This window comes from Anticarsia gemmatalis, chromosome 20, assembly GCF_050436995.1.
Source record: "Anticarsia gemmatalis isolate Benzon Research Colony breed Stoneville strain chromosome 20, ilAntGemm2 primary, whole genome shotgun sequence".
Lineage (NCBI taxonomy): Eukaryota > Metazoa > Arthropoda > Insecta > Lepidoptera > Erebidae > Anticarsia > Anticarsia gemmatalis.
Window position 1 is genome coordinate 7,591,346 of NC_134764.1, and position 26,710 is coordinate 7,618,055.

Here is a 26,710-nt window from a genome sequence, read left to right on the forward strand (position 1 = left end):
TCAATTTGCAATAAGTCGTTAAACTGGATAACTTGTTTACGTTGTAAAAAACTAGTCTTGGTACGTTTTTTGTTATTATTTGCAAAGTCATGATATAAACATATAAACCTAAGTATGATGATTGTGTATAATTTTCATCTTTTTATCTCCTGCCCGCGGCTCCCAAGCACGTGTGGTTTTTTATAGGTTTTGAAAAAGTGGCTAGGTTAGAATCAAGGTCTAAATCCTGTCTTATTACGTGTAAAATCTACACAACTATACATTTAAATAACATTTAATGTTTCTCTGTGTTTCTGACAATCTCTTAAATGGCTAAACTGATTTTTATGGAAAGACACGTTTGTGTTATCGGCAATTTTACCTGTGAATTCATGCGGGAAGAAACTCCATAACTCCCAAACTAAAAATTGCTCTTGTGTCGCGGAGACTTGCACAAACATGCAAAGAACAGTGACATAGCACACTCAGAAGAGGAAGAAGAAAACCCGATACAACTATTAGAGGATCGCACAATTATTAATTGTTCCGCCTGGGAATCGAACCCACGACCACCTAACGCACTGGTAGAGGCGTGGCGAACGCCTCAACCACGGCAAATAATTAGAAAGAAATATAACAAAAATGTCGCATGAAGCATGGAAGTAGGGCAAACGGAAGTGCATGTAAAACAAGAGAGATTGGTCTTAAACACGCGTTATGATAAGGCTGTTGTTTTGCACTTGATAGTTACGAGTACTATTGAGTACGTTTACTACGCGTGTACGGTACGTCCTAGGAAAATAACAAAGAAAAAACGTTTTTATGAATGGCTTGCGATTACTGACAAATTATCGAGTAAGGCGATTTCCTATTAAGTATCGAGTGGAAAATACGGTATTTTACTATCCCGTCGAATCAGTTACTCTTTATGAAACGTTTAAAATGCATTTTTGTATAGACATACGACATAGTGACGTCACGATGTCGTATTTTCGTTGTCATCAAATGTTTGCCTAATTAATGTTTCAGTGTGTTATTTAATTTCATTATTAACAACGACAAAAATTACTATGTATAAGCATTTTGGATGCATCATTATTTTTGCTAGTACAAGTTAATAATTGTGTGTTGACCGAGTAGAAAACCCAACTGTACTAGATACATACATAATATCACTCCTTTTTCCTAATTTTGTAGCTATATTTTTGGATTGCAAAAGTACGGAGATCCTGAATTTAGTATCTAACGCTTTGAATTTTCTGCAGTCTATATAACAGTTTATGTAGAGACAGGTACATTATATTTAGATCATCGTACGATATGTAAAGAAGACAGATATGTCTGCTTGAGTAGGTACTACGTATTATATATCAGTTACTAACCAAAGATAAATAATCAACAACCTAGAAAACCTTACGACATATTTATTGCTCAATAATCTCAAAGCTAAAAATATCTGATTAATGCATTGACTTCTAGAAAAACGCAGTACACTCCTTTGTTTCGCTAAAATAAATGAAATGCTTTTTCTTATCTATATAGATTCTATGGATTTTAGGATTAAAAGTATTGGCAAGGCAGAGATAAATACTGTAGTCAAATTATCTATCTATAACTGTTAATCCTATATGAATTAGTACAATAAAGATAATGAATGGACGTGCAATGTCCATACCTTTTTTAACTAGACGATTCTAGAATTACATTATTACTATTATTATGAGCTTGTATTGTCCCACTGCTGGGCAAGGGTCTGCCCCACAGCTCTCCACTGCAAATGATCTCCGGCGCACTGCATCCAATCTGTGTTGTAGTAGTCGAGCTCGTCTCTCCATCTTTTACGGGGTCTACCTCGCCGCCGTCTACCAGTCGCGAGATAGTCGAGGTAAACAGTAGGTACGGTCAGCTCCATAAGTCGCTTTACACCTTCATAGTTTTAAAACCTTTTTATTATCAAATGCAAACTACATGAACAAAATCAGGTAGAATTAAATTTCGATCACCGTCATATATTTTCTCGATGGAATAATAATATGCCATACTACAAATATAGGGTATCGAAAGATTAAATATGTTCAGCGACTTTTGGAGCTGGTAGAATTACATACTTACTGTAAAAGATTTTTTATGATCTTGAAAAGTCTCATATACTCTCAATCACATCGCACCACGTGGGAGCTAGAGAGTTCAATCAAACGACATGACGTAGTTTACAAATTTGTAAAGATACGCGTACAGAAAGAAAGGTAATTAATTATACTATGACGTCACATTTCCGTGGAACATTAGCAGGTTACAGTGCCTCTATTCTCTACTACTATCGACTACCGACAACCGACCTGTCATCGAGAAATTTTGTATGAAAATCTGATCAGCGCCTCTGACGGGTGTCGTAGGAAACATTTTGGCAGTAGGTACATTCTAAATGTCAAAATTTCGATAGCTAGCCGGTTGTCGGTAGTCGATAGTAGTAGAGAATCGAGGTACAGATCTGCCTTTTCCTTTCGGTAAATCAGGCGTGGTGTTATGGATAAAGCGTAGTGTTGGTAAAGAAATGAACGATATCTCGCTAAGTAGGAGATAACAACCAGCAATTATTTTTATAAGACAATCTGTATACGTATCGGCAAGAAACAATCAAAATATTGTTGACTGATAACTGTATTATTGATAAGAGAATTGCTCAAGTGAAGTCAAGTGTAAGGCTTATGTGTCTTTGTACTGTAGTAAGATAACATACGGTTATTTCTCAAAGATTATTACAATCACTTAGAAGGAGAAATAAGATATAGTTACTACAAAACAATACTAAATCTATACTAATATTATAAAGCTGAAGAGTTTGTTTGTTTGTTTGATTGTTTGTTTGTTTGTTTGTTTGAACGCGCTAATCTCAGGAACTACAGGACCGATTTGAATAATTCTTTCAGTGTTAGATAGCCCATTTATCTAGGAAGGCTATAGGCTATATATCATCACGGTACGATTAATAGGAGCAGAGTACCAATAGAAAATGTTACAAAAACGGGGAAACTTTTGACCGAATCTCTCTTATGTGAAGCAAGCGAAGTTGCGCGTTTCAGTTAGTAAGAACATATAGGCATTAGCATTCATCACAATGTTTTCCTTCACCGTTAAAGCAAGTGACAATTATATCTAATACACACATAATTTCGAAAAGTCATTTATGTCTTCCCTGAAGTTCGAACCGTCGACCACTTATGTGGGAAAAGCCAACTTATACTCGGCTAACACTGGTTTAACTGATTGACGCATAATAATATACATACCTTCCAAAATGTTATATACTAATATTGAAAACCAATTCTCGGAAACCAAACGGATGAGACTCCTGATGATGATAATAAACAGATATGAAAAATAGATAACTAATTACATTATAAAACGTTAGGTAATTCTTGCATCATTAATAAAGTGTCATCAAAACATAACATGTATATCAAACACACGTTTTGATCATTTATTTAGATTATAAACACCTGCATGTTACAAATACGACAATTTGGAAACTTCCACTGATACATCATGTGGTACATGCCTAAATAATGCATATAAAACGGAACGTAGCATCACGTTTGAAGCAGATATTTCCCAACTACAGAACCTAATGGAGAAGTACCTAAGCAACTTTTATTTCAGATTTTCCAAATGTTTTATGCATTTCGCATGGGATTTCGGTTAAAAGATGGATATAACTGCTCCAGCGTAAATTATGTAGCAGTCTCCAGTCGCCAGTGCAATAAAGTCAAAAACTGCTGCACAGATTTTTATGTGTTTTCAGTTCTTCACCAATTGGAAACGTGATTAAAATAAAGAGTAAGGATTTATTAAGCCTTTTATGCTAGTCACGTGCGTGACTTTTAACATGAGTTTACAAGATATTTATCAATACAATATTAATCGTTGTTTGACAACATGAAGACAAAAGCTGTAAAGTCATGTCACTTAATTTGCAGATAAACAGGTATGAAGGAAATCCGATTATAGAACTTACGGCAGCACAGATTTCATACTGATAATATGCTATTGGTATTTAGCATATGGTTAGATGTTTCTTTTATAAATAGATATGATTAGTATGCCTACTAATAACTTGAGGGACTTGAACAACCTATTAGCCACACACTCTATCGCACGCGCACGGATTACGCGCGGGAAAGCAGCGCGGTCTTCGCTCGCGATTTTATTCGCGGGCTCGACTGATGAGTGCGGTGCGTGGTCTTTCCTTTCAATTTCACGCGCGATTGTTGTTTCATGCGCGATAGAGTGTGTGTGTAAAGGTAGCCATTATCTAGCAACGTTGGATTATAGCATTCAGATATTATTTATAGATATGTAGATATCTTGAGTAGACCATGGTAAGGTAAAGAAGTATGCCTGATTATTACGTTGGGGACTTTAACTATGAACTGTAGTGGTGTTTAGACAGTATAGACCAGGGTTAATTGAAGCCGTAAGACGAACGTCCATGTTATCAATGAAATAGCGCATCTCTCGGGGAGACTCAGCTCCGCCGCGTACGCAATCAGAAAAGTAAGACAGTTTGCTGGTGTGGATGCGGCAAGACTGGTTTACTTTAGTTATTTTCACAGCGTCATGTCTTACGGTATATTACTGTGGGGTAAGGCTGCTGATATAGATGTTATTTTTGTCCTTCAAAAAAGAGCTATCCGTGCAATTTATAGTTTAGGAGCGCGAGACTCCTTGAGAGAGCTTTTTGGGCAGATAGGGATACTGACGGTGTCATCACAGTATGTGCTTGCAAACTTGTTGTATATAAAACAAAATTTAGGGACTTTCGCAACAAATAGCGATAGACACAATTACAACACTAGAAACAGACACAAATTAGTAGGTCCCCATCATCGTTTACACAAGGTGCACAATTCGTTTGTAGGTCTCGGCATTCGTTTCTTCAACAAGCTTCCAAAGCACATCATGGATTTACCCCTGCCAAAATTCAAAGTTGCTGTTAAGGAACATCTCGTTAGGAAAGCTTATTACAGAATTGATGAGTATCTAAACGACAATAGCTCTTGGGATTAGTCGCTCGCTTGATTAGGATTCTTTGAAATTAGGGAACTTTGCTATAAATTGTATAAACTCAGTAGCAGTAGGTCTAAATATTGTAAAATATGGGCAATTAATGATGCAAATAGGTGATGTTACGTACAATTTGATGTTATTCATAAAACTGTCACTTTTTTCTTTTATAATGTTCACAACCAGTGTGCTCACTTGCTGCCCATATTCTTATTATCACATGCTAGTAGGTGCTCCCAACATACGGTATGATCAGAGACTAATAAATAACCTAGCTATGTTCATTTAACTTAATTGACGTTTAGTCTCTATCGCTGATTGTTGGCAGCTCCTCGCATGATCAATTATTGTATCAACCACATTGTAAAACTTTTTGGCGATTGAAAAGAGTGGCCGTGAGTTTCTCGCTAGCTCTTCTCATAAGGCTCTACCCCCTTTCCGAGCTAGTGGTAGATTCAGTAATTGTAACGACTATCATAAGTGTCAATTTTTGACCTAAATGAATAAATGATTTGATTTTGATTTTATCAGGACACCATGTTGGGTGCCATTAAGTTGATACCAAGGTAGACACATTAAATACAAAATATCGTATACAGTTTTATCTATTTGCGACGGATAACGAGAACATAGTGTTCTAATAATAGGGCATTAAGCTAACAAAATATCAATACAAATATATCTAGTATCTTGTCAAATTTTGTGCTCGACCTGTGCGTGCCCCACTCGTCTGGCGTAGATAGATCATTAAATTAGCCTAAATTTTGTATTACTAAACCTAAACGCAGCACTCTCTGAGGGCACTAGTAAGTCACTATTGACAAATAACAGTGAAACAAAACTAATGTTATAAACCAATTAGCGCTTTTAGGTATATCAGCATACCTATTGGCAGTATATCATCGCCTGGACTTAAGATTCTTTTCTAATTTTGTTATCGAAAAAGGAAATCACGTATATATTATATCCACTTACATTTATATCTATAAAAAATAAGATGTAAATCCTGCAGTATCAGTTGATTATCGCTGATCGAAAGCTGATTGTTGTTTTTGTTTGCCATCTATGCAGTATGATTTATCAATTGCAGGTTGATAATGATCTGTTAAAAGTTGCGCCAATAACAGTAATACGCTAAGAAGGAGGTTATCATGGTATGGCATCTTATGAGAAGAAAGCCATATTTCGAAAGCTAATCTCAGGAACTACTGATGCGAATTGAAAGGCTACAGGCTATGTATCATCACGCTAGGATGAATAGGAGCAAAACACCAGAGCCACGTCAAAGGCAGCTTGAACAACGAGAAGAAGACCATTATAAAATGTAACAAAAATGGGGAAAATTAATACCCATTCTCTCTTATGTGACGCAAGCGAAGTTGCGCGGGTCAGCTAGTATATTATATCATAGTTGTAGTCGGCGTCCAGTCTCACCGGATGTGAAGATTAGTGAGCTAGTCAAATCTTCGATACTCATCAATCTTAGGCTTCAAGCGACTAACTACCCTCATACAAAATGGCGACGCGATTCATGTACGAATCTCAATGGAAGACTAAAATCATCGACCCACGGTTTCTGAGTACATTTAGCTATACCTTATTCACATTACGAAAAAATAAAAGGTAAACAAAGAAACCAATGATTCTCAAACTTAATCCTTCTTTTCGACCGCTTCTTCTTGGGCGAGGAAAAAGTCGCGATGTTACTCGGTCCAGGTTCACTCATTTTACAATAAAACCAATAACAAACTTAACAAAGAACACAATTTTAACAAAAACAACAATTTAAAACTAATAGATATAAAATAACAGAACTATAACAGGGAGAAAGTACGCTAGCATCAACAAGTTGAGCAAGAGTGAAATAAACATGGCGGGATAACCCGACCTAATTAAAAATGACCCTCTGTCATGCAAAATGGTTACTTCGGGTGTAATACTTAAGTTGACAGGATAATAAATGCATTAAAATTTTAGAATCATTGCCTTTTTAGGTTCTTTATCATGTCAAATATTTTATAAGCATAAATTTAAAAAAAATCCTTATTATAATTATGAATAATATAGAAGAATTATAAATATGTTGTACCATTTACAAATGTAAGGGACGGACGTATTTTAATAAAACTAAGTGAGTCTTTCGCTAGGAATATTTTATAATTTATATACTTAATTATATTATTATATACTTTTTTTGCAAAGACGACATTACAAGAATCATTTTTATGGTTTGTTTCTTACATTTTATTTTTTCGTAATGTGAATAAGGTATAGGTAGTTTATCTATTCTATAGCATTTTTATATGAGTTTTAACACTATTGAATAGTTAAGCTACCGCTAAATGTACCTCAGAAACCGGGGGTTAATATCGGAAATTTACGTAGCCTTGTGTACGAAGGGCCTGATAGGACACGTAAGCAAGACCGATAAAAAGATTATCTATAAGTGTTAATTCATTTCGTGATTAAAATGCATTCTAACTTACTTTTGCAATGATGACAGGCATGATTATAGTCACCACAGATGGTATTATTTTTATTTGGATAACAAAATACTAGCCAACGATGACGTAAACAAACATCCGATTTTTGATAATTAACAAGCATATCAACACCTGCTGTTTATGATAGTAATACCGAGAATTTGTATCAAAGGCACACATGCTTCAAATAACTCTGTCACCTCAATGGACATGTCGGTAGTCGTTTGATAATATACTTAATCATAGTCGCTGAGTATAAGAGATGACTCGCGCAACTTGCGTCACATAAGAGAGTAGGGTCAAAATTTTACCCGTTTTTGTAACATTTCTTACTGGTACTCTGCTCCTATTGGTCGTAGCGTGATGATATATAGCCTACAGCCTTCCTCGATAAATAGGCTATCTAAAACTGAAAGAATTTTTCAGATTGGACCCGTAGCACCTGAGATTAGTGCGTTCAAACAAACAAATTCTGCAGCTTCATAATATTAAGTCTAGATTTGCATACCTTGTGTACAAAGGGCCTAAGTGAGCGGGCAATCCGACATCTAAGTACATCACTAACTTATAATAGGGCAACATGCTTTGGGGTCTTAAGAAATGATCCGTAGCACAAACAAATCTAATTTCTATTCTCCGCTTATAAAGTAGGTACCTACACTACCTACTATCGAGACCGTTCAACAGAGCATACATGTTAGATTAATTTACATTGCACAATAATTATTCATAATCGTTAAGATAAAATGTGCTGTAATCTCCAAATAGGTTCTAGATTAGTTCAACCAATTTCATCGTATAATGTCAAGGTGGGCACATGGTGGGCGGCAACATACTTTTAAAATGGCTGCCTTATTTCCAAATAAGATGATTTTTTAACTAACGTACAGCGCGATACCGTGCAATCGGGACTATCGAGTATCGACAGTTTGACATTTTAAATTCTTTGTCATTTTTAAAAGACAACTCCCGCCACCTCTACCTTACTGCTATTTTCGGAAAAGACCTCGAAATCGAACAAGTTTTAATTAATAATACTTACAGGACTTGTATTAATACTAAATCTTTTCAGCAAATTGAAATAATTTCTCATCATTATTCAATACAATTACATGTTCTAAAATTAGTCATTCTGGTTTATTAGATAACAAATTTTACAATATTTCATGTTAAAAAACCGATAACTTTTGTAAAGTTGCATTAATCTAAATAAAAATGAATCGCCATATCTGTGCTAAATGCAAATTTCTAGAACACCTATAATAAGGTTTTTTATTAAAAGAAAGGAATGCAGAGAATAATCGTGAGCGGAGCATTTCCATCATAAGAATTAACTACATAATTATTCCTATTTGTTTTGTAGAGTTAACATATAAAGGACCATAAAAAAAGAAGAAGAAAATTATACTTATTTGTTACTAGTGACTGGCTTCGTCCGCGTGGAGTTCAGTTTTCTCATTTCAAAAGATTTTTAAAGCTGCTCCACGTTTATTCTTCGTATCGTGATATAGCCCATAGCCTTCCTCAATCAATGGTATTTCAACAATAAAAAAAGAAATCAATTAAGACCAGTAGTTCCTGAGATTTCCATTAAAAAGCAGACCCTCTTATGATACATGTATGTCGTCGGATTACAAACGGCGTAATAAGCGTTTTTTTCCACCTCTGCGAAACAACCGCTTCTACCTAATCATATAATACAATCAGATTACCTAATTAATTATAATATCTTAACAATTGGTTGATAAGTCAATCTATTGCAGTAGTATATAAGAAAACAAGCCGTGGGGGTCCCTGTCATTGGTATAATCCAACATTGGACTGGTTATTTCGTTCAAAATCACAATTAGTGTGTCAATATGAAGATCCAAGTTCAACCGTTTGACGTCACCAATGAAAACTACCATATGGGACATCTGTTCGTAGATGTTATGAAGAGCCGGCCCGATGTTATATGTCAGGTAATTTTGATAACTTTTCTTTGTATTTATTTACTAAAAACTTTTAACTAATTTTTCAGATTGATTGAATTCATTTTGTCATAAAAAAGCTGTTAAAATTCCTGTTGCCTATTGCTGATATGTAGTAAAACGAACATTCAATATGAACCACTCTGAGATCCAACGAGAGTCAAGCCAAATCAAGTCACTATAATCCCTATATATTTTGTAAAATTTTGTTTTTTAAATTTTCAAGAGTTCTTTTCTGTAATGATCTCGAGACTTCACAAAAAATGCTTTTTAACATTATCAAAAGCTCTAGCTGCCTAGACAGGCCGCTTTTTATACTTTTAAAATTTGTTTAAAACGCTCTACGCAGTTAATCCCTTTACAAAACGAGAAATAAAAACAACAACGCGGATGTGATTTGGCGGTAGATTCAGGAGAAAAGGATTTGAGGGGTAATAACTGTTCTCTAGGTATTATCTATACTAATATTATAAAGCTGAAGAGTTTGTTTGTTTGTTTGTTTGAACGCGCTAATCTCAGTAACTACTGGTCCTATTTGAAAAATTCTTTCAGTGTTAGATAGTCCATTTATCGAGGAAGGCTTTAGGCTATATAACATCACGCTATGGCCATTAGGAGCGGAGTAGCAACGAAAAATGTTACAAAAACGGGGAAAATTATGATTCTCTCTTATGTGACGCAAGCGAAGTTGCGCGGGTCAGCTAGTAATAATATACATATAGGTTTCAGCCTGCGGCGTTGCTCGCGTGGAATTTCGCCCGTTTCGAGTGGGAATTTCCAAAAAAATCTCTCTATACTTCCTGAGGAATCTTCATACCAAATCTCAACTTTTTACGCTCAGTAGTTTCCAGTAGTAACCACAAAATTGTCATTCGAGTAACTAATACTTTTCAATAAACCGTATCAAAACCGCTTCAGCCACGAGCTAAACGCGGACAAACACACATACATTTTAAACTGAAAAATCCTTTTTTAAAGTCGGCTAATAATAATTGCAAATTATATGCAAGTCACTGTTGGGCGCCCATTGACGTAGGGCCGGAGATAATCACTGTTCACAATATTATGACTTTTATAATAAAATCAGTGTATAAAATATTAATATAAACAAAATAAATCAATATCATGGGACAACTCACGTCACTTGACTCCAAACTAAGCAGAGCTTGTACTATGTTAACCAAATAACTAATAAACATACTTATATATTTCTACATACATACATCTATACTAATATTATAAAGCTGACGAGTTTGTTTGTTTGTTTGTTTGTTTGTTTGTTTGTTTGTTTGTTTGTTTGTTTGTTTGTTTGTTTGTATGTTTGTTTGAACGCGCTAATCTCAGGAACTACTGGTCCGATTTGAAAAATTCTTTCAGTTTTAGATAGCCCATTTATCGAGGAAGGCTATAGGCTATATAACATCACGCTACCGTCATTAGGAGCGGAGCAGCAACGAAAAATGTTACTAAAACGGGGAAAATTTTGACCCATTCTCTTAAGTGACGCAAGCGAAGTTGCGCGGGTCAGCTAGTAAATAGATAAATTAACAACCAGACTCAAAACAGATACTCTTGCTAATCACACATACATATTATATTAATTATCTCATGTGGGATTCGAACCCACCACACGCGGCGCTACAGTTATTGCGGCGAGATAACCACGTTAACCACTGCCCCAAACGTGCAGTTATATGGAGATTAAGAACCTCCTTTTTTTTAAATCGGCTAATAATAATTGAAAATTATCTGCAAGTCACTGTTGGGCGCCCATTGACGTAGGGCCGGAGATAATCACTGCTCACAATATTATGACTTTTATATTAAAATCAGTGTATAACAACAGATTAATATCGATTATTATAATATAGGATCATTTCGATTTTGATAAGATAGCCATGTCAAAACTAATCAATCTAGTAAAAAGTTCCGTTATATCAAAATGTAATGTTAATGGCAATCAGGTGTTCTTATCGGTTATTGTTTAGTGTTCACGTGTTAATTTATTGATTGTGATATTGACTATGATTTCATATACAAATGTAATATATGTATTCATCAGTATACCATTAACGCTGATTCATTTTATCTTCCCGTAATAACAGTCACAGGAAGAAGAAGAAGGCTTTTCCTCTACCCTCTATGATGTTCTTCCATCAACAATTTCAATGAACAGAATTTCGTCACGTCTTGTCTTCATTTGAAAGAATATAGCATATTTCCTTATTCTAAACTTAGAAGAAGAAACTCATTGAAACTACTGAGATATTCTGCAGCATCTAGTAGGTATAATTATAAAGAACAGACATTTTATACGTCTTTGCACCGTCCAGGACAATGTTCACCAAATTCGCATTTGGTTATAAAATGTAGACTTAACTCCTAACAACAACTCATCCACACACATCAACAACCTCACAACTCCGAGAGAAGACCCGTGTTACCAATAGAATACTAACCCTCTTATTCATAAACACACTATAAACTTATTTTAGTTAAAATACTACTACAATATGTTTTATCTTTTTCATTTCGCTAAGGAGTGAAAGAAACAAAACTCTTTATAAGCCTTTCATAACTTCATACATTTTTATGACTAAGAGGGTAATAGGTTTTCTTTTATTACACAGATTGACGCAGCTACAGGCGAGAGTGAGACAAACGCATCAGTGCTCCGTCGCTCCATGCAGCTGGCTCGATGTCTGCGTCGCTTGGGCGTGCAGCCAGGAGACGTGCTGGCGCTGGGCGGCAGGAACCACCTCGACCTGCACATTCCTTACTACGCCGCGCTGCTCAATGGCATGCCTATTGCTGGAGTCGACCCGCTTTACAGATATTGTAAGATTAAGTACTTAACATAGTAGAACTTTATGAAGAATTACGGAAAATAATCGCTACGAATAGATTTTAAGTGAGACTTATAGACTGATTGTGTGATTTGGTCGGTGGTGTATACGACTTCTAATCACGAATTGCCGGGTTAAAATTCCAGGCTAAAAGTGTTATTCGAATTTTCTGCTTTTTTTAGTAACCTGCTCAGTGTACGACAATAGGCTAGGCTGTTGTTATACAGGAGTTACACTGAAAGTTGCGAAAAACGGTGGCGTATTTCACACACCTTACTGGCTATAACAAGCGGATGCTACATTATCATTAAAAAGTTGTTATCTATAATTTTTCGATTAACGCAATCATGCACTTTACATTCGTATGATCTTGATTCGTCTCTTTACTGAACGCGAGCAGTAAAAATATTTTCTTTACAGCTGAAATCAAAGCATTCTTCGAACTTTGCGAGCCGAGGGTGGTGTTTTGCCAGAAAGAGTTCATCGAAGACCACGTGAGGGTTATCAAGGAGCTGGGACGAGACATTGAACTGATATGCTTTGATGATGGAGAGTATTCCATGAAGAAGTTCATCAGAGAATACGATGACCATGATGATAAAGAAGTGCAGTAAGTAAATGTATAGAATTTTAAGACTTATTCTAATATTCTACCGATTTCGTTAATGGATTTCTCTATAACTAAATGGCAGCGTTCGTCTACCACACAAAGGGCTGAGGGTTACAACTTTAAGCAACATACCAATGACTTGTATCTTGACTTTCGTAGTCAAGGGGTCAAGTCAAGGGTGTAATAATCACTTATTTAACGGTTAAGATAAACACAATAAATAAATACTGCATGCAAACTTCCAATCCACATTTGACTAGCGTGGAGGTACACGTTCTGGATACTGTAAGTTCCAACAGTAATTCTAACTTTTTAGAGTGAGATGTTTTTAAAATAATGTCTGTCTTCATTCAGGCCCTTAATCTTCGACCTGGATAAGATCTACGCGTGGTTGGTCAGCTCGAGTGGAACTACTGGAGTTATGAAACTGAGCGCGTTCAAACACAAGCTGTGGGTGAAGAAACTTATTGAAATTCGCACAGTTTTCGCACAAACACAAGAGAGGTAGGTTGTTAACAATGTCCTTTTTCAATCGCGTTTGTTATATTTAACGTAATAATTTATTTTTTGGGTGTAAACAGAATTTTCAAATTTCACATGAAAACAAAAAAGTGTTTTCTTGTCAAGGCAACCACTATTTGGGTAAACAAGATAATGTCCTGAACATATTTTTGCTCTTAAAGCGACATGTTTTTGCTCTTGCTCAGGACATATGGACAAAAAGCCTAAAATGATTGGAATCCCCCTAAAATCGGCATGTCTGGTCACGTATGGGTCACGTTAGCCGTAGGTGTAGATAAAATATCCCTAACAATAAGCAATAACCATAAACTTATTAATATTTATATCTAGAAATGACTGATTCTGAATTCTTTTACCTACTTTCTCACAAGCTTGTATCAAAGTTAATATTTCAATATCCAAACACAGATTTGTCAATTTTTTCAACAAATTTGCAGGTCTACGGGAGAGAACAAGCCGGCGTTGTACGTGGCACCAGTACAATGGATCTCTGGGTACATAAACGCGATCACAATGCCGATATTACATCAGACCAAGATTCAGTCCTCGGCGAGGCACACCACCGAACATCTTGTAGACATCATTAACAAGTATAAGGTAATAATATATTTATTTGAAGAGATATGAATCGTATAGAGAATATTATCACTACATACAAGCAAAGTCGCTTCCCGCGTCTGTCCCTATGTCTCTATATATGCTTAGATCTTAGTTTTGACATATAGGTACTTCTAGAATATATACAGCTGTTTTAAAACCAAACTAACTACTACCAACTAGGTATCCGATATTGGTTGGTTACTAAAGATTTATAATTATGAACACATAATTAGCTATCACATTAACCTGGCAGCGTTTTGTTTTGCTTAAATATGAAATCTGTTTACATCCACGGCAACAAGCAAACAGAGTGAAATAACATTCTTTAAATTCCTTAGTGACTTCAGCGACTTCAAGAAATCAAATTTATGTTAGATAAATAACAATGTTCTTAAGGATTTATGGTAAAATTGCAACAGAAATCCTGACTATTGTGTATCTTTCAGCCAAAAACTACACTAGTAGGACCCCTGCTACTGTCGTCAATCTTCGAGGGCGAGAAGGAGTGTGACTTCACTTGCTTCGACGCGATCATTGTGAGCGGATCTAACGTCTCCAAAGAACTACACCATGAGTTACGGGTAAATTACATTTTGTATACCTTTCTGCAGAAATTGACTCTGTTTGGATCAAAATTAATCATTGGCAGATCTCCAATTGCAGGCTTTAATTTCAGTGTTTGTCTCATTTTTTTTGGCCCTAAACTGTCTCACTGCTGGGCAAGGATCTGCTCCGAAACGAGGGAGGAGTTACGCCTTGATTTCACCACGCTGGCCAAGTGCGGCGTAGGGCAAATGTTATATTATTATGAGAATTCGTTTTGGAAGTATACATCTAGAGCACTGACCTAGGGAACCGAAAATTTGCGTTACAATGTCTTTCTTTTAACTGAATTCCTTCGAGATCTATCGGGAAAATATAACGGCACAACTTTTTGATAAAATTGTAGAGGACTTTAATTGCAACGCTTTAAGGTAAGATCTTATTGCTGTAATTACATACATTTTCTTCATTTGTTTGCAGAAAAGAATGCGTCCAGATGCCGCTGCTATTGAATTGTATGGACAGACTGAAAACTTAGGACCTGTGTTTATGCCAGTCCCGATGCTGCCGCCCGGCTGCTGTGGCAATGGGAAATACGCCTGGCACAAAATTAAGGTTGGTAGTAGCAACACTTTGATAACTAGTTGCGGAAAATAAGGACATAAAGATAACCTAAGTATCTTCTTTGCATCAGTAGCGGGATTTTTTACATTTCATGCTATAAACTAGCGATCCTAGCGATTCATCTTTCGACAGATAAAATTGGTTAAAAATATTTTTATTGAAAAATACGCTAGTAGCGCTGATGCATTTTTCAACCAACATTATATTGTATATGTATGTAAAATTGTGAAACATATCATTGCAGCTCATTGACATGAAAACTGGTGAAGAAATTACTGAAGCTAACAGACCAGGCGAGATGTGGACCAAAGGACCTTGCATGTCGGTGAGTGATTTACTACATTTTATGTTAATGATATGATATCAGATCTATGTACTCGTATACTGAGTAAAGACCAACAAATACTAGACTATGCTATATACCTACTATACTAAGTTAGGTAAAGAATTACATAGGTATTGAGTCTCGGACATTGATTACGAATCAATTCGGATATAATTCTTAACATTACTACAACTTATCTAACCCGCGCAACTTCGCTTGCGTCACATAAGAGAAAATGGGTCAACATTTTCCCCGTTTTAGTTACATTTTTTACTGGTACTCTGCTCCTATTGGCCGTAGCGTGATGATATATAGCCTATAGCCTTCCTCGATAAATGGTCTACCTAACACTGAAAGAATTTTTCAAATCGGACCAGTAGTTCCTGAGATTAGCGCGTTCAAACAAACAAACTCTTCAGCTTTATAATATTAGTATAGAAGTATAGATTAGCGTTATCATTATTATATACTTCTATTTTTAGAAAAATACTGTTTTCTGTTCAACATTTTCGTCTGTAACAAAACCTTATTGTGATTTGTTTTGCAGGAATATTACAGAAACCCAGAGCTAACGGCCAGCGTGTTCACTCCAGACGGCTGGTTTAAGACTGGAGACTTACTGTATAGGGACGAGAAAGATAACTACTACTTCGTCGAACGGATACAGATGCTGATCAATGGACATGTGAGTTTCAATTATCTTCTATTTCTTTCTTTCGTTTCTTCTTTATTGAAGTCGCTGTGCTGTGCCAGTTTCTTAATTAGCTGTGAGAGAGAAGTTGACAACACTTAACATTTATGGGAACAACACTTAATACTACACACTTAACTTAACACAGCACTTAACACTTATGGGGTTTATAAAAGCGTAAGGACCGGCGCCACTCAATACACGACAAAATTAACCTAGTTGACCAAGTGTGGTTTAGAAACGTTGAATTCAAAGATGGTATTTATTAAAACTAGATTCAAGGTGTGTAAGGATAACCACAAAGATTTCCTTCTTTCCTTATTAAACAAGTGGTTACTATTTTTAATACATGATTTGGTGAAGCTGTCATCGGTGTATCCCATTTCCTCTAACCTTCACTCTCAGCCTCTTGTATGGGAGGTGAAGGCTTGCTACTCACTCATAATTATCTATTCACTATCACGGTTCTATATTATTATGATATTAATGTAACGTAATCTTCAGGTGATAGCTCCAAGTCTCGAAGAGCTGATCCGCACGCACCCTGGCGTGAAGGACGTGGCGGTTACAACGGTGAGAGACAAGGAGGACGGACAACTGCCGGTCGCGTGTGTTGTCAGACGCAGTGATGTCGATGTCACTGCGCAGGAGATAAAAGATCTTGTTGCTAGTAAGTATATTTTTTTAAATGTAAGCTAGGTATATTTACTTACCTGTGGATGTTTTCTCTATTCAAAGTTAGGTTAAACATTTTAATTTACAAGATTCATTGAGATGTTATATGATGGCAAAATCTTGGATTCGTCAAATTCCGTGAATGATGATAGCCGCGCAACTGCACTGTAGTAACGCTATGTTAAAATTACCTTGTTTAAAACTATACGGAAGCTTAAGAAGATTCACATATTGATTAAATACATAAAATCAAAGATTATGGCCATCGTCAGAATGTACTGATCCCTTCAAATTCATTTTGATCAAGAGTCAAAGTTAAATTAGTACCTACAGCTACGTAACAAATAGAGAGACCTGTGTTTTCAGAAATATTTCTTTAACAATTAAATAAACTCCTCAGGTAAAATGAAGGAGTGTCAGCGACTACGTGGCGGAGTAGTGTTCATGGGAGAGCTGCCGATGACGTCATCAGGCAAGGTGGCTCGCGCCAAACTACGACATCTTATGGTCAGCGCCTACCGAGAATAATATAGCAAAATACTAGACGTAAATAATTAGCGGTGCTAATTCACAACAATAGGTACTTGACTTAGATCTATTTATTTGTAGGCAGAATTATACACACGTTTGAATTTAATTTTAAAGAATTTATGACCTTAAGTTAAAAAGTCAATTATTATTTCTTTAAGTTTGCTCCGAGAACTTTCAAAAGTGCCTAGTTATTATTTGAAGTCAGGAATAAACTAGAGGCCAGTCGCTTGATCTAGCGATATCTCGCATTTTAACAACGACGTCACTCCCCTCGACGACGCTTGCTACACGTCGCCATTGTTTTAGTGTATCCCTGGTTTTATGTTCAGTTCATCGATTTTTAATTATTAAGTAATTAATGTATTCGAAACATTTCCGAGGTAACATCGGTCTGTGAATTTGGTAGTTTGTGTGGTAAAGGAGAGCCATTGTTGGCGCAGTTACTGTGATAGGTTTAGATCTCTGCAGGGGAATTAATTTATATAATGTTATAGTGGATTTACTCCAGAAAGAGGAAGAAATAAATATTTTACATATTATTATCTTACTCCTAAGAGCTTGTATATAAATTGCGACGTGACAAAAATACGTTAATATCTACGAACTCACCACATTGCAGCATTTCGCGCTTAAGTTTTCTGCGTTGCGCTGATTCACGGTTTTGTATCCAAGCTCCAATGATATAGGGTGTATAGGTATAGCTTTAGGATTAAGTATGTATAATTTATATTGTAGATTTATTTTTAATAAATTATTCAAGCAAAATAATAATGTTGTCTTATTGTGCCGGTATATTATGCTTCGTCATTAATTTAACTGCTACATAAATCCCTTATCGCCATCATAAATACTAATTCAATGACTTAACTAGAAAAAAAAAACTTTGACTAAAGCATCATGAGGACGGGATTTTAAAGTCACTTTTTAATTGTCTTCAGGGTTAACAGAAGTTCTAACAGTAGTTTGTGTGCAATCTTGTGTATCTTTAGTTGACAACCATTTTATAACTACCAATTCTATACATTGTTTCTTTTCTAATACAATGGTGAGTAATAATTTATAGCAAAGCTGCAATGTACTGCATATTGATAATCAAATTGACGTACATACCGATACACAATAGATACCTACGCATGCAAATCCGTGACCGTGGGACCACCTTTGTTTAAATCCTGATACAATTAACAGATTATATAGACTACCACGTAAAAAGATATTGGATTAGGTACTTACATTATTTGGATACTATCTACCTACTTCCTTGTAGAAATATACTCTCAAGCGCGTATCTTACCCTAATCGTTTGATAATGTATATCGTCGCTAAGTTAGATATGATTACTTTCTATTAATAAATCTCTTGTATTTCTAGAAGATTGTTTACTATTATCAGTATGCAATCACTTTTTTAATTTATTATACCTAATATCTCACATCATTTGCGGTCTTTGAGTACTAGTGTGTATGAATTCTTGGAAAGATCTATAAAATCTATACTAATATTATAAAGCTGAAGAGTTAGCGGGTTATATATAAGTTTTAAAACGATTACTTACCAAAAACAAAGTTTCAAAGAAATTCGCTGATACTTGATGGATTTATAAATGACATTTGTACAAAAAGATCTAGTAAATACCACTACGATAACCATTTATTTAGTGAATGCGCCGAAACCGGTTGTCTCACTGGTCTGTTTGCAGTTACTATTGTTGAATGAGACTGGCTATAAAGGATGTTTATAGGTACTAATTTAGGCTTAACAAAAAGGACTACAAAATTTGTTAATATTTTATTGAAACGTGAAACACGGAATGAATATTCCGACTTATAATTAAATACATATCTTAAAAATAACATAAAAGGCACTTTTACCCGAAATGCTTAAAGCTGTTCAAATCAAATACACAATTATATTACGACATATTATTATACCCTTTTGTAAAATATACAACTCATTAACCACTAATATTATAAACTAAATTAGTTCTTAAAATCATAAGTTACACTTTCGCGTTGCATGTATATTATACAACATGGAAGTTACCTTAGATTGCTTGCCGTTTGGCGACTAAGATCAATATAACATGCGCCGAAACGTCAAGCTATGCAAGCTAAAATAACATAGTCGCGTTATTTCCTGTTTGTGATGCGTTAAGTATTATTAATAGTAATTTAAAATCTAAATAAGTTAATTTTTAAGCCGATTAGTTCAAATATTATGCCTTAGCCAATATTTATGGCACTTTTAAAGCACTATTGTGCCAAACTTACGTTTAATTTTGTACCGAAATCTAGCATTAGTTATATATAACAACATTTACTAGAAAATAATTGTATAAATATTATAATTGTATATCTTTTTATAACTGTAAGAGAAACGAGGAATGAAAGTGGCAATTAAAAAAAAATTACGTGGCTTTGGTATTACGGATAGAATACTTTAGTAATTAGATCGAAACTTAATTTATTTAAAAACTGTTTGAACAAATACATAATTAAAAAACAATGCTTTCATACACTTTTTATATAAAAGAGAGACATAAAGATGTTATAATAATAATATTTTTTCACATAATACTAGAGTCTTGTCGCACAATTAAAACTTCTTTTTGTAGGTTGCCGGAACCTATTTTGCAGTTTGACATCACTTGTAAACCCTCCACTCTGAAAATAAAAATTATCTATTTAATAAAACGTTTTTGGTTCGATTGATACGCCTTAGCCTGTTAAAACAATTATAATACAAAAGCAATTATATTAGGCCAGGAGTTGTCCTCGTCGTCAAAAGTATAGCCCCCATTCATAATAATATATAAAGTTATGAAAGGCTTATAAAGAGTTTTGTTTCTTTCACTCCTAAGCGAAATGAAAAAGAGAAAACATATTGTAGTAGCTTTTTAGCTGAAATAGGTTTATAGTGTGTTTATGAATAAGAGGGTTACAGTAAGTGAAACTTACTCAGCCTGTTTGGTGGTATGTCCACTGTCCACTTCGCATCGTATACTCTGTTCTGTGCACTCTGAGATGACGGTGTTGTTTAGCTCCACGTGGGACCCGGAGTACATCTGTATACCGACGCCGCAGTTCCTTATCGTACAGTTTCTTAGTTCCACCTGTAATACATAATCATTGATTAAAACTTACAGATTAGTTGCTACCGGAATTCTACCAGGAGCACGCAGAATAAAGAAAAGAATACAGCAAACTTTTCTCTGAAATGATGATGATGAGATGAATAATGAGAAAATGTCATCAGACATAATTTCTCACGCCACAATCTCAACAACAACCAAAGTATTGCTATATGTCTAAACCAAAACTGGATTAATAGCTGGCAATAAAAGTAAAATTTAAAAAATGTTGCTAGCTTATTTGCAGTGTACTTAATAGATCTGAATTCCAATAATGCCATTTCTGGGCCTGGAAGTGTTTCAAGTTTTAGATAAAACTAGCTGACCCGCGCAACTTCGCTTGCGTCACCTAAGAGAATGGGACAAAATCTTCCCCGTTTTTGTAACATTTTTCGTTGCTACTCCGCTCCTCATGACCGTAGCGTGATGTTATATAGCCTATAGCCTTCCTCGATAAATGGGCTATCTAACACTGAAATAATTTTTCAAATCGGACCAGTAGTTCCTGAGATTAGCGCGTTCAAACAAACAAACAAACAAACAAACAAACAAACTCTTCAGCTTTATTATATTAGTATAGATAATAATAGCAACCCTGAGTTTGATGAATGTCATGTATGTTATAGCAATTTGTATTTATTTATATTTTACCTGAGCGCCTTTATGAACAACAATGCCTGAGTAGAAATTGTCAAATGTGGTGTCTTCTATGAGAATCTTCGCCCCTGACATCGCCACAATACCTTGCGCGAAGTCACACTGAAATAAACAGTACTTATTGTAATAATATTAAAAAAATATGCGGCTTTGCTAGATATTAGTTCGGATTAGGGGTGTTGCGGATATTCATATCCACAAACGCGGAACTTCCGCATAAGTTCAGACATCCGTTTTGAATTAAAGTACGCCTCGGCATCCGCATCCGCGATTTTCTAAAAATCTTTATCCGCAACACTCTCTTTGTGTGCGAGTCCGACTTGCATTTGGTTTGTTTTTCCTTTCAGACTAATGTTAAATATTTGAAGAAATTCCCTTCGATAGCCCGAACCTTTTTCCACTATATAAAAATTATATACAATCTCAATTATTTTTCCGTATTTACTGACCTGTGAACTATTACAATCATCGCGTATCGTGCACCCAGCGATGTGTAACGTGCCGGCTCGCATCACGAGCACGGTGTTGACGTCGGCGCAGTGCAGGGTCAGCTCGCGCAGTCTGCACTCTTCACTCAACATGAGCAGGCAGGAGCGCATGTCTGATGCTTTGAGAGTTGCGCCTGGAATATAGAGCGGGCTTAGGATCAGATATAGTTCGTGTATTAAATGAATTGAGTTGTTAATCAGCAGCAGTCTTTCGCCAAGAAACGTCTAACTAAAAACAAACTAGATTCATGTTGTGTCTTTTGCGTCATATGAGTCACTTCGACGATATGTATGTTCATAGAGGCGAAACAGGAGCACAAAACAGTGTTTTTTTTTCTCACTTTACAATTGTTTTTTTTTTTAATGATCAGAAATTAGCTTAATATTTGCATTTAGGTAAGAATTCATAGCGAACGCATGCATGTACGTGTAGGTTTGAATCACACGTTTATCAAGTTACAAATTACACTAACACAAAGTTTCATACTCACCATTAAAACTACACACGTTGATCTGGGAGAGCGGTACTTCAGGCACTTCATACTCTTTACTGCATACAAGTAGTTCTTGAGGCTCCAACGCTAAGGCTTCTTCAGCTGACGTCATGAGCGTCAGTGTGTAGTCGCTCGTCACGTGCGCGGTGAGGAACTGAGACATCGCTGAGAATTCCTGGATAGATCCACCTTGCCAGAGGGCTACTACCTGCAAGTTATTGAGTTCAAAAAATAAAAAGCCTGCTCAAGTGGTTGAGAATGCCCATCTGAGGCAAAACGCAAAGAAGCCTGTAATATTGCGGTCAGAGATTTTACTATGAGAGGCTGCAGTACCTGTCTGGACGCGGCTAATGATTTATCAAGTTGTGTAAGTTGTGTTTCAAGGAAAATAAAACATTGTAAGGACAAAATTGGCGTTTACAGTTGTAGAAGGAATGCAATATGAAGGAAGTCTAAGTCCCCAACCTGCACTTGCCCAAGGTGGTGGACGAGCGCCAAATACGGGCATTACGTTCTACCATCATTCTGGAAGAGAAGGATCTTCTCTAAGATTCTTCACCTTAATATTAAATTACTTACGTTCTTTTTACTGCGATTCTTCTGCCATTTGTTTCTGGCTTTGACTAGATACTGTTCTCTGATGAGAGAGTTTTCATACAACGTCCACTTGGACATAAGACCGTCGAGCCGCGCGTTCATTTCCGCGCATAGAGATATGTAGTTCGGTGGTAGGAGCGAATCTGAAAACATACTTCATTAGAATATGTGAAAATCGGTAACTTACTCCACCTGGTCTCCACAGCAAACAAAAAAGCTCAGTTTTAAGGCAAAGTATAACATCTTTGTAATGGTGGGTCCTAATTTAATTGTATTATACATAATGTACCCTGTATTATAGCATATGTCAGCATTATAATTCTGACATTTCTGGCATAAAGAATTTGTGTGAACCTTAAATATTTCTTTCAGGTCTAGCTTAGACTTTACCTATAAATGTGATCACAGGAGTCAGCTTAAAAACTGTGCATCCTTACCATCATCATTGGCCAGATCTCCTTCACACAGCGAAGAGTCCAGTTGCTTAAGTTTCTCATGAGCATCTATAGCACTGTTCCTCAACAAGGTAATAGACCTGGCAACACAGTGTGGTATAGTACCATTGTGCATGTCTGACCAGAGCTGCATGCGCTCCTCTATTGTGTTCGGGAGGAGGACTTTGTCATCTGCATCGTCCCATGGCATCCAGATGTCGTTGTAGTAAAACCTGGAAGTTACAAGTTAAATTAAACTTTTGTGGCGCGCTTGGTAGTGTATGCGACTATCACGCAAAGGTCTCGGGTACAGAATACCGAGTCGGAAGGTATTACTGAATTTTACTGTAAAAAAATCTCAGCGATTGCCTAGAATTAGTAATATGAGGATGTTAATCTCCCTGTTTCGGACGGCACCTAAAGCCGTCGGTCATGTAGGTAAGGCGTTAGAGCTCTCGCCAATCGGTTATCCATCCCACTGCACTATGAGTGATGGAAAAAAGAGTGTTCCTATGCATTGGACACAAAAATACACTTCGACACAATCAACTTCTGCACTGTTAGCTAGTTTTGATGATACTGGCCGAATATTTCTTTATGTGATTTCTAACTTTGTTTCAAGCAATAGTCATCTTTAAAAAAGAGTAATAAAAGTAGTATAGAAGTAATTACCTTAACAGATCAATAAACTCCGCAGTAGTAGCAACATTGATACACAGCTCTCTCTGCTTCATCGTCGGCCAGAGCTCTATCAACGGCACATCTACTACATTCTCTGGTAAAGATACTGTCTCATGCTGTACACTGAGAACGTCCACACATGCCGATAAGTTCTCAAAGTCGACAGATGTCACAGTGATGTACGCTATGCAGGGGAATCTCACTTCTGTAAATGGAGAAAATATTTTAGTATTTCATTTTACTGACAACATACATAGACAAAAGAAAACTTGTTCTACCTCAAAGAATAGGAGAGGTGTATGAAGATACATCTATGCTGTCCAATTTAAAATGTTAGTCCTATGAAACAAAGAGGAAGCCATACCATTTTGTCCATTTACACTGGGTATATTATAAGCTACTATTGAAAAATATTCTAAATTAAAACCAAACCACAAATAGAAAATAATTTCTCATTAATGTTTATGTTTCATTTTGTAAGTTGTATCCAAACAAATCTGGTAGTAACATAACAATTATTTTCTTGAAAATTATGTTGAGTATTTATGTTTTCATAATTGTTTTCAAACAATTATTATTAACTTTAACTTCTCAACAATTATCATCTTTTCTTATCTTAAAAGTTCAGTGGCTGTATCAAATTAAATATAGGTTACATAAACTGTCTAGCACTTCCTTAGTAGTTATATTAGCTAACAAGTCACATAGTTGACCAAAAAAGTACTATTCCTCTTCTATAATAGTAATATTGTAATTCTAAACATACTCACCAAACTTTTTGCAGAACTCTTTAGACAGTTTCCACAGAGCATCCCATCCAACTGGCTCTACTAGCAACTCTGCCTGCATGGTCCATTGTTCTCTAGCTGTACCCCGCCCTGAGCTGAACACCCTCAACAACTCCTGTTGGATTTCAGCGTCGCTGCGAGAAAACGTGTACACTGTCGGCATCTGAAATGAAAACATTCTTAATTTTTTGTATTTTTCTTCAAAATAGTAGCTTACTAAGTGTTAGTGCAGCTTGTTTCTTAAGTTTTAAGTGGACTGATTTGTATTATACGTATAGGTTTAATATAATTGTTTGCGGGGACTTGTAATCCTGAAGAAGTAAACTTTCATTAAATCTTTTTCACTGTTTATACCTTTTTGTAACAGCTTCGTTTTGCGACTTATTAAGTTAATAATACTGTTAATACTAATCCTGTGTCTAGTATTGAAAATAAAAGGTTATTTTCAACGAGTATTGTTTCAAAACACGGTCGTTAAAAAATGTTGTTATTATGAGTCATCTGCCAGCCACGAAAATACGTTTTATGTCCAAGAAAAACAATACTTTTAAGCAGTACATACCTTGCAGCAACTTTTTGCGTATTTCTAATGAATTATCAATGATAATAATACTAAATAAATAATTAATTGACTTTGCTTGTAACAAAACCGCTAACAGAAAACAAATTCAAACTAGACTTTTGACGTCTGCTGAGATTTGAAATTTGAAGTGACGTTTCTCGCCAGATACGGTTACACGCAGAAGATTAGGACCAATATAAGTATTTACCAAGAACCTAATATAGTATTTATTAGTATTTTTTGTCCATAATTTATTTCTAATATGCTGCGTAATTTATTTCTTATATATTATGTGCTATTTTTACAGTTTGATGGTATGAAACATTCTATCATAAAGCCTTAAGGCGAACACAATATTATTATGTTTTGCTAAAAATACATTTAAAGGAACGAAACGTTTCAGAGCGTTCCATTATATGATTTTGATAAAATTTTAATTACGGAAAACTGTATTTATTTAACTTTAATGTCTTTCTGTATAAAAAAAAGTATAAACCTTATCACTTCACCTCTCATCGTGCGTAATGCGTAACGTTGTACCACTACCAACTTACTATATAATATTTTTAAAGTCCTATAAAATTAACATGTCGTAATAAATAAGGAAACTCACATAAATCGTAAGAATACGCAACAGATTTAATTGTCCAGGTCACGGTTATGCATTATCCTTCTGGTCAGCTGTCGTTATCCTCAAGATTAAATAAATGAATAATTGTTAAGATACCGGTAACAATTACACAATCAGTGTAGAGTACTGTACCGTAATAACAATGACAAAGCTGATAAGTACTTACATACGTGAGCTCATTTACGCTTAAAGTTGCGCTAGGTACATTTTACTTATTGGGCGTGAGGTTTCAACGCAATGTCACCATTGCTTAGATGACATGGATTCTGCTCAGCACACACTACAAGTGTGTCCTGCATGGGAATGGGAAAGGCAAAACTTAAAGGAACAAACAAGTCAAAACTTGTCTCTACCAGCAGTAGTGTCGTCCATGTTAGCAGATAAATCTGCGTGGAGGGCAATGGTTTCATTCTGCGAAATTGTTATGAAGAAAAAAGAAGATGCTGAGAGGGAAAGGGAAAGATCTGATCCCACTCGTAGGCGTCGACGTCGACCGGTATGATGGTTGATTGTCAGCTGATGTTGGCTTTTTAACGGCGTGTGGTGATTGATTTCACAAGAGGTGTGCTTTTCAGCAAGGTACATAGGAAAACTTTGGATAGCATTCAGCGGTACCAAAGTTTCCCTGATTAGTGCCGTTGGCTGGTCGAGGGTGGTTTTAGTCGGTAGGAATCCGACATAACACGACTTTCAGTACCTGTGAAAGTCGGGTATCTTACAGAAGATTTCCCCCTCGTTAATAAAAAAAAAAAAAAAAAAAAAAAAAAAAAAAAAAAAAAGGTACA

At 35.7% G+C, this 26,710-nt stretch overlaps 2 protein-coding genes across 2 annotated transcripts; one reads left to right on the forward strand and one right to left on the reverse strand.

Moving 5' to 3' along the window:
- Window positions 1-9,339: 9,339 nt before the first annotated feature.
- LOC142981756 (luciferin 4-monooxygenase-like) lies at window positions 9,340-18,209 on the forward strand. The gene is made up of 11 exons (XM_076127857.1): window positions 9,340-9,487; window positions 12,127-12,334; window positions 12,763-12,952; window positions 13,307-13,456; window positions 13,912-14,071; window positions 14,521-14,655; window positions 15,098-15,232; window positions 15,486-15,566; window positions 16,114-16,251; window positions 16,762-16,927; window positions 17,333-18,209. Exons 1-11 carry the CDS (start codon window positions 9,386-9,388, stop codon window positions 17,458-17,460), a joined length of 1,593 nt encoding a protein of 530 aa, XP_075983972.1. The 5' UTR covers window positions 9,340-9,385; the 3' UTR covers window positions 17,461-18,209.
- Window positions 18,210-19,238: 1,029 nt separating this feature from the next.
- On the reverse strand, window positions 19,239-25,450 carry nesd (SHC binding and spindle associated nessun dorma). Its single transcript, XM_076127858.1, has 10 exons — window positions 25,295-25,450; window positions 24,715-24,895; window positions 23,936-24,149; window positions 23,267-23,496; window positions 22,812-22,972; window positions 22,230-22,440; window positions 21,700-21,872; window positions 21,245-21,352; window positions 20,421-20,575; window positions 19,239-20,126 (listed from the first exon to the last, which is right to left on the reverse strand). Exons 2-10 carry the CDS (start codon window positions 24,893-24,895, stop codon window positions 20,030-20,032), a joined length of 1,530 nt encoding a protein of 509 aa, XP_075983973.1. The 5' UTR covers window positions 25,295-25,450; the 3' UTR covers window positions 19,239-20,029.
- Between the last annotated feature and the right edge of the window lie 1,260 nt (window positions 25,451-26,710).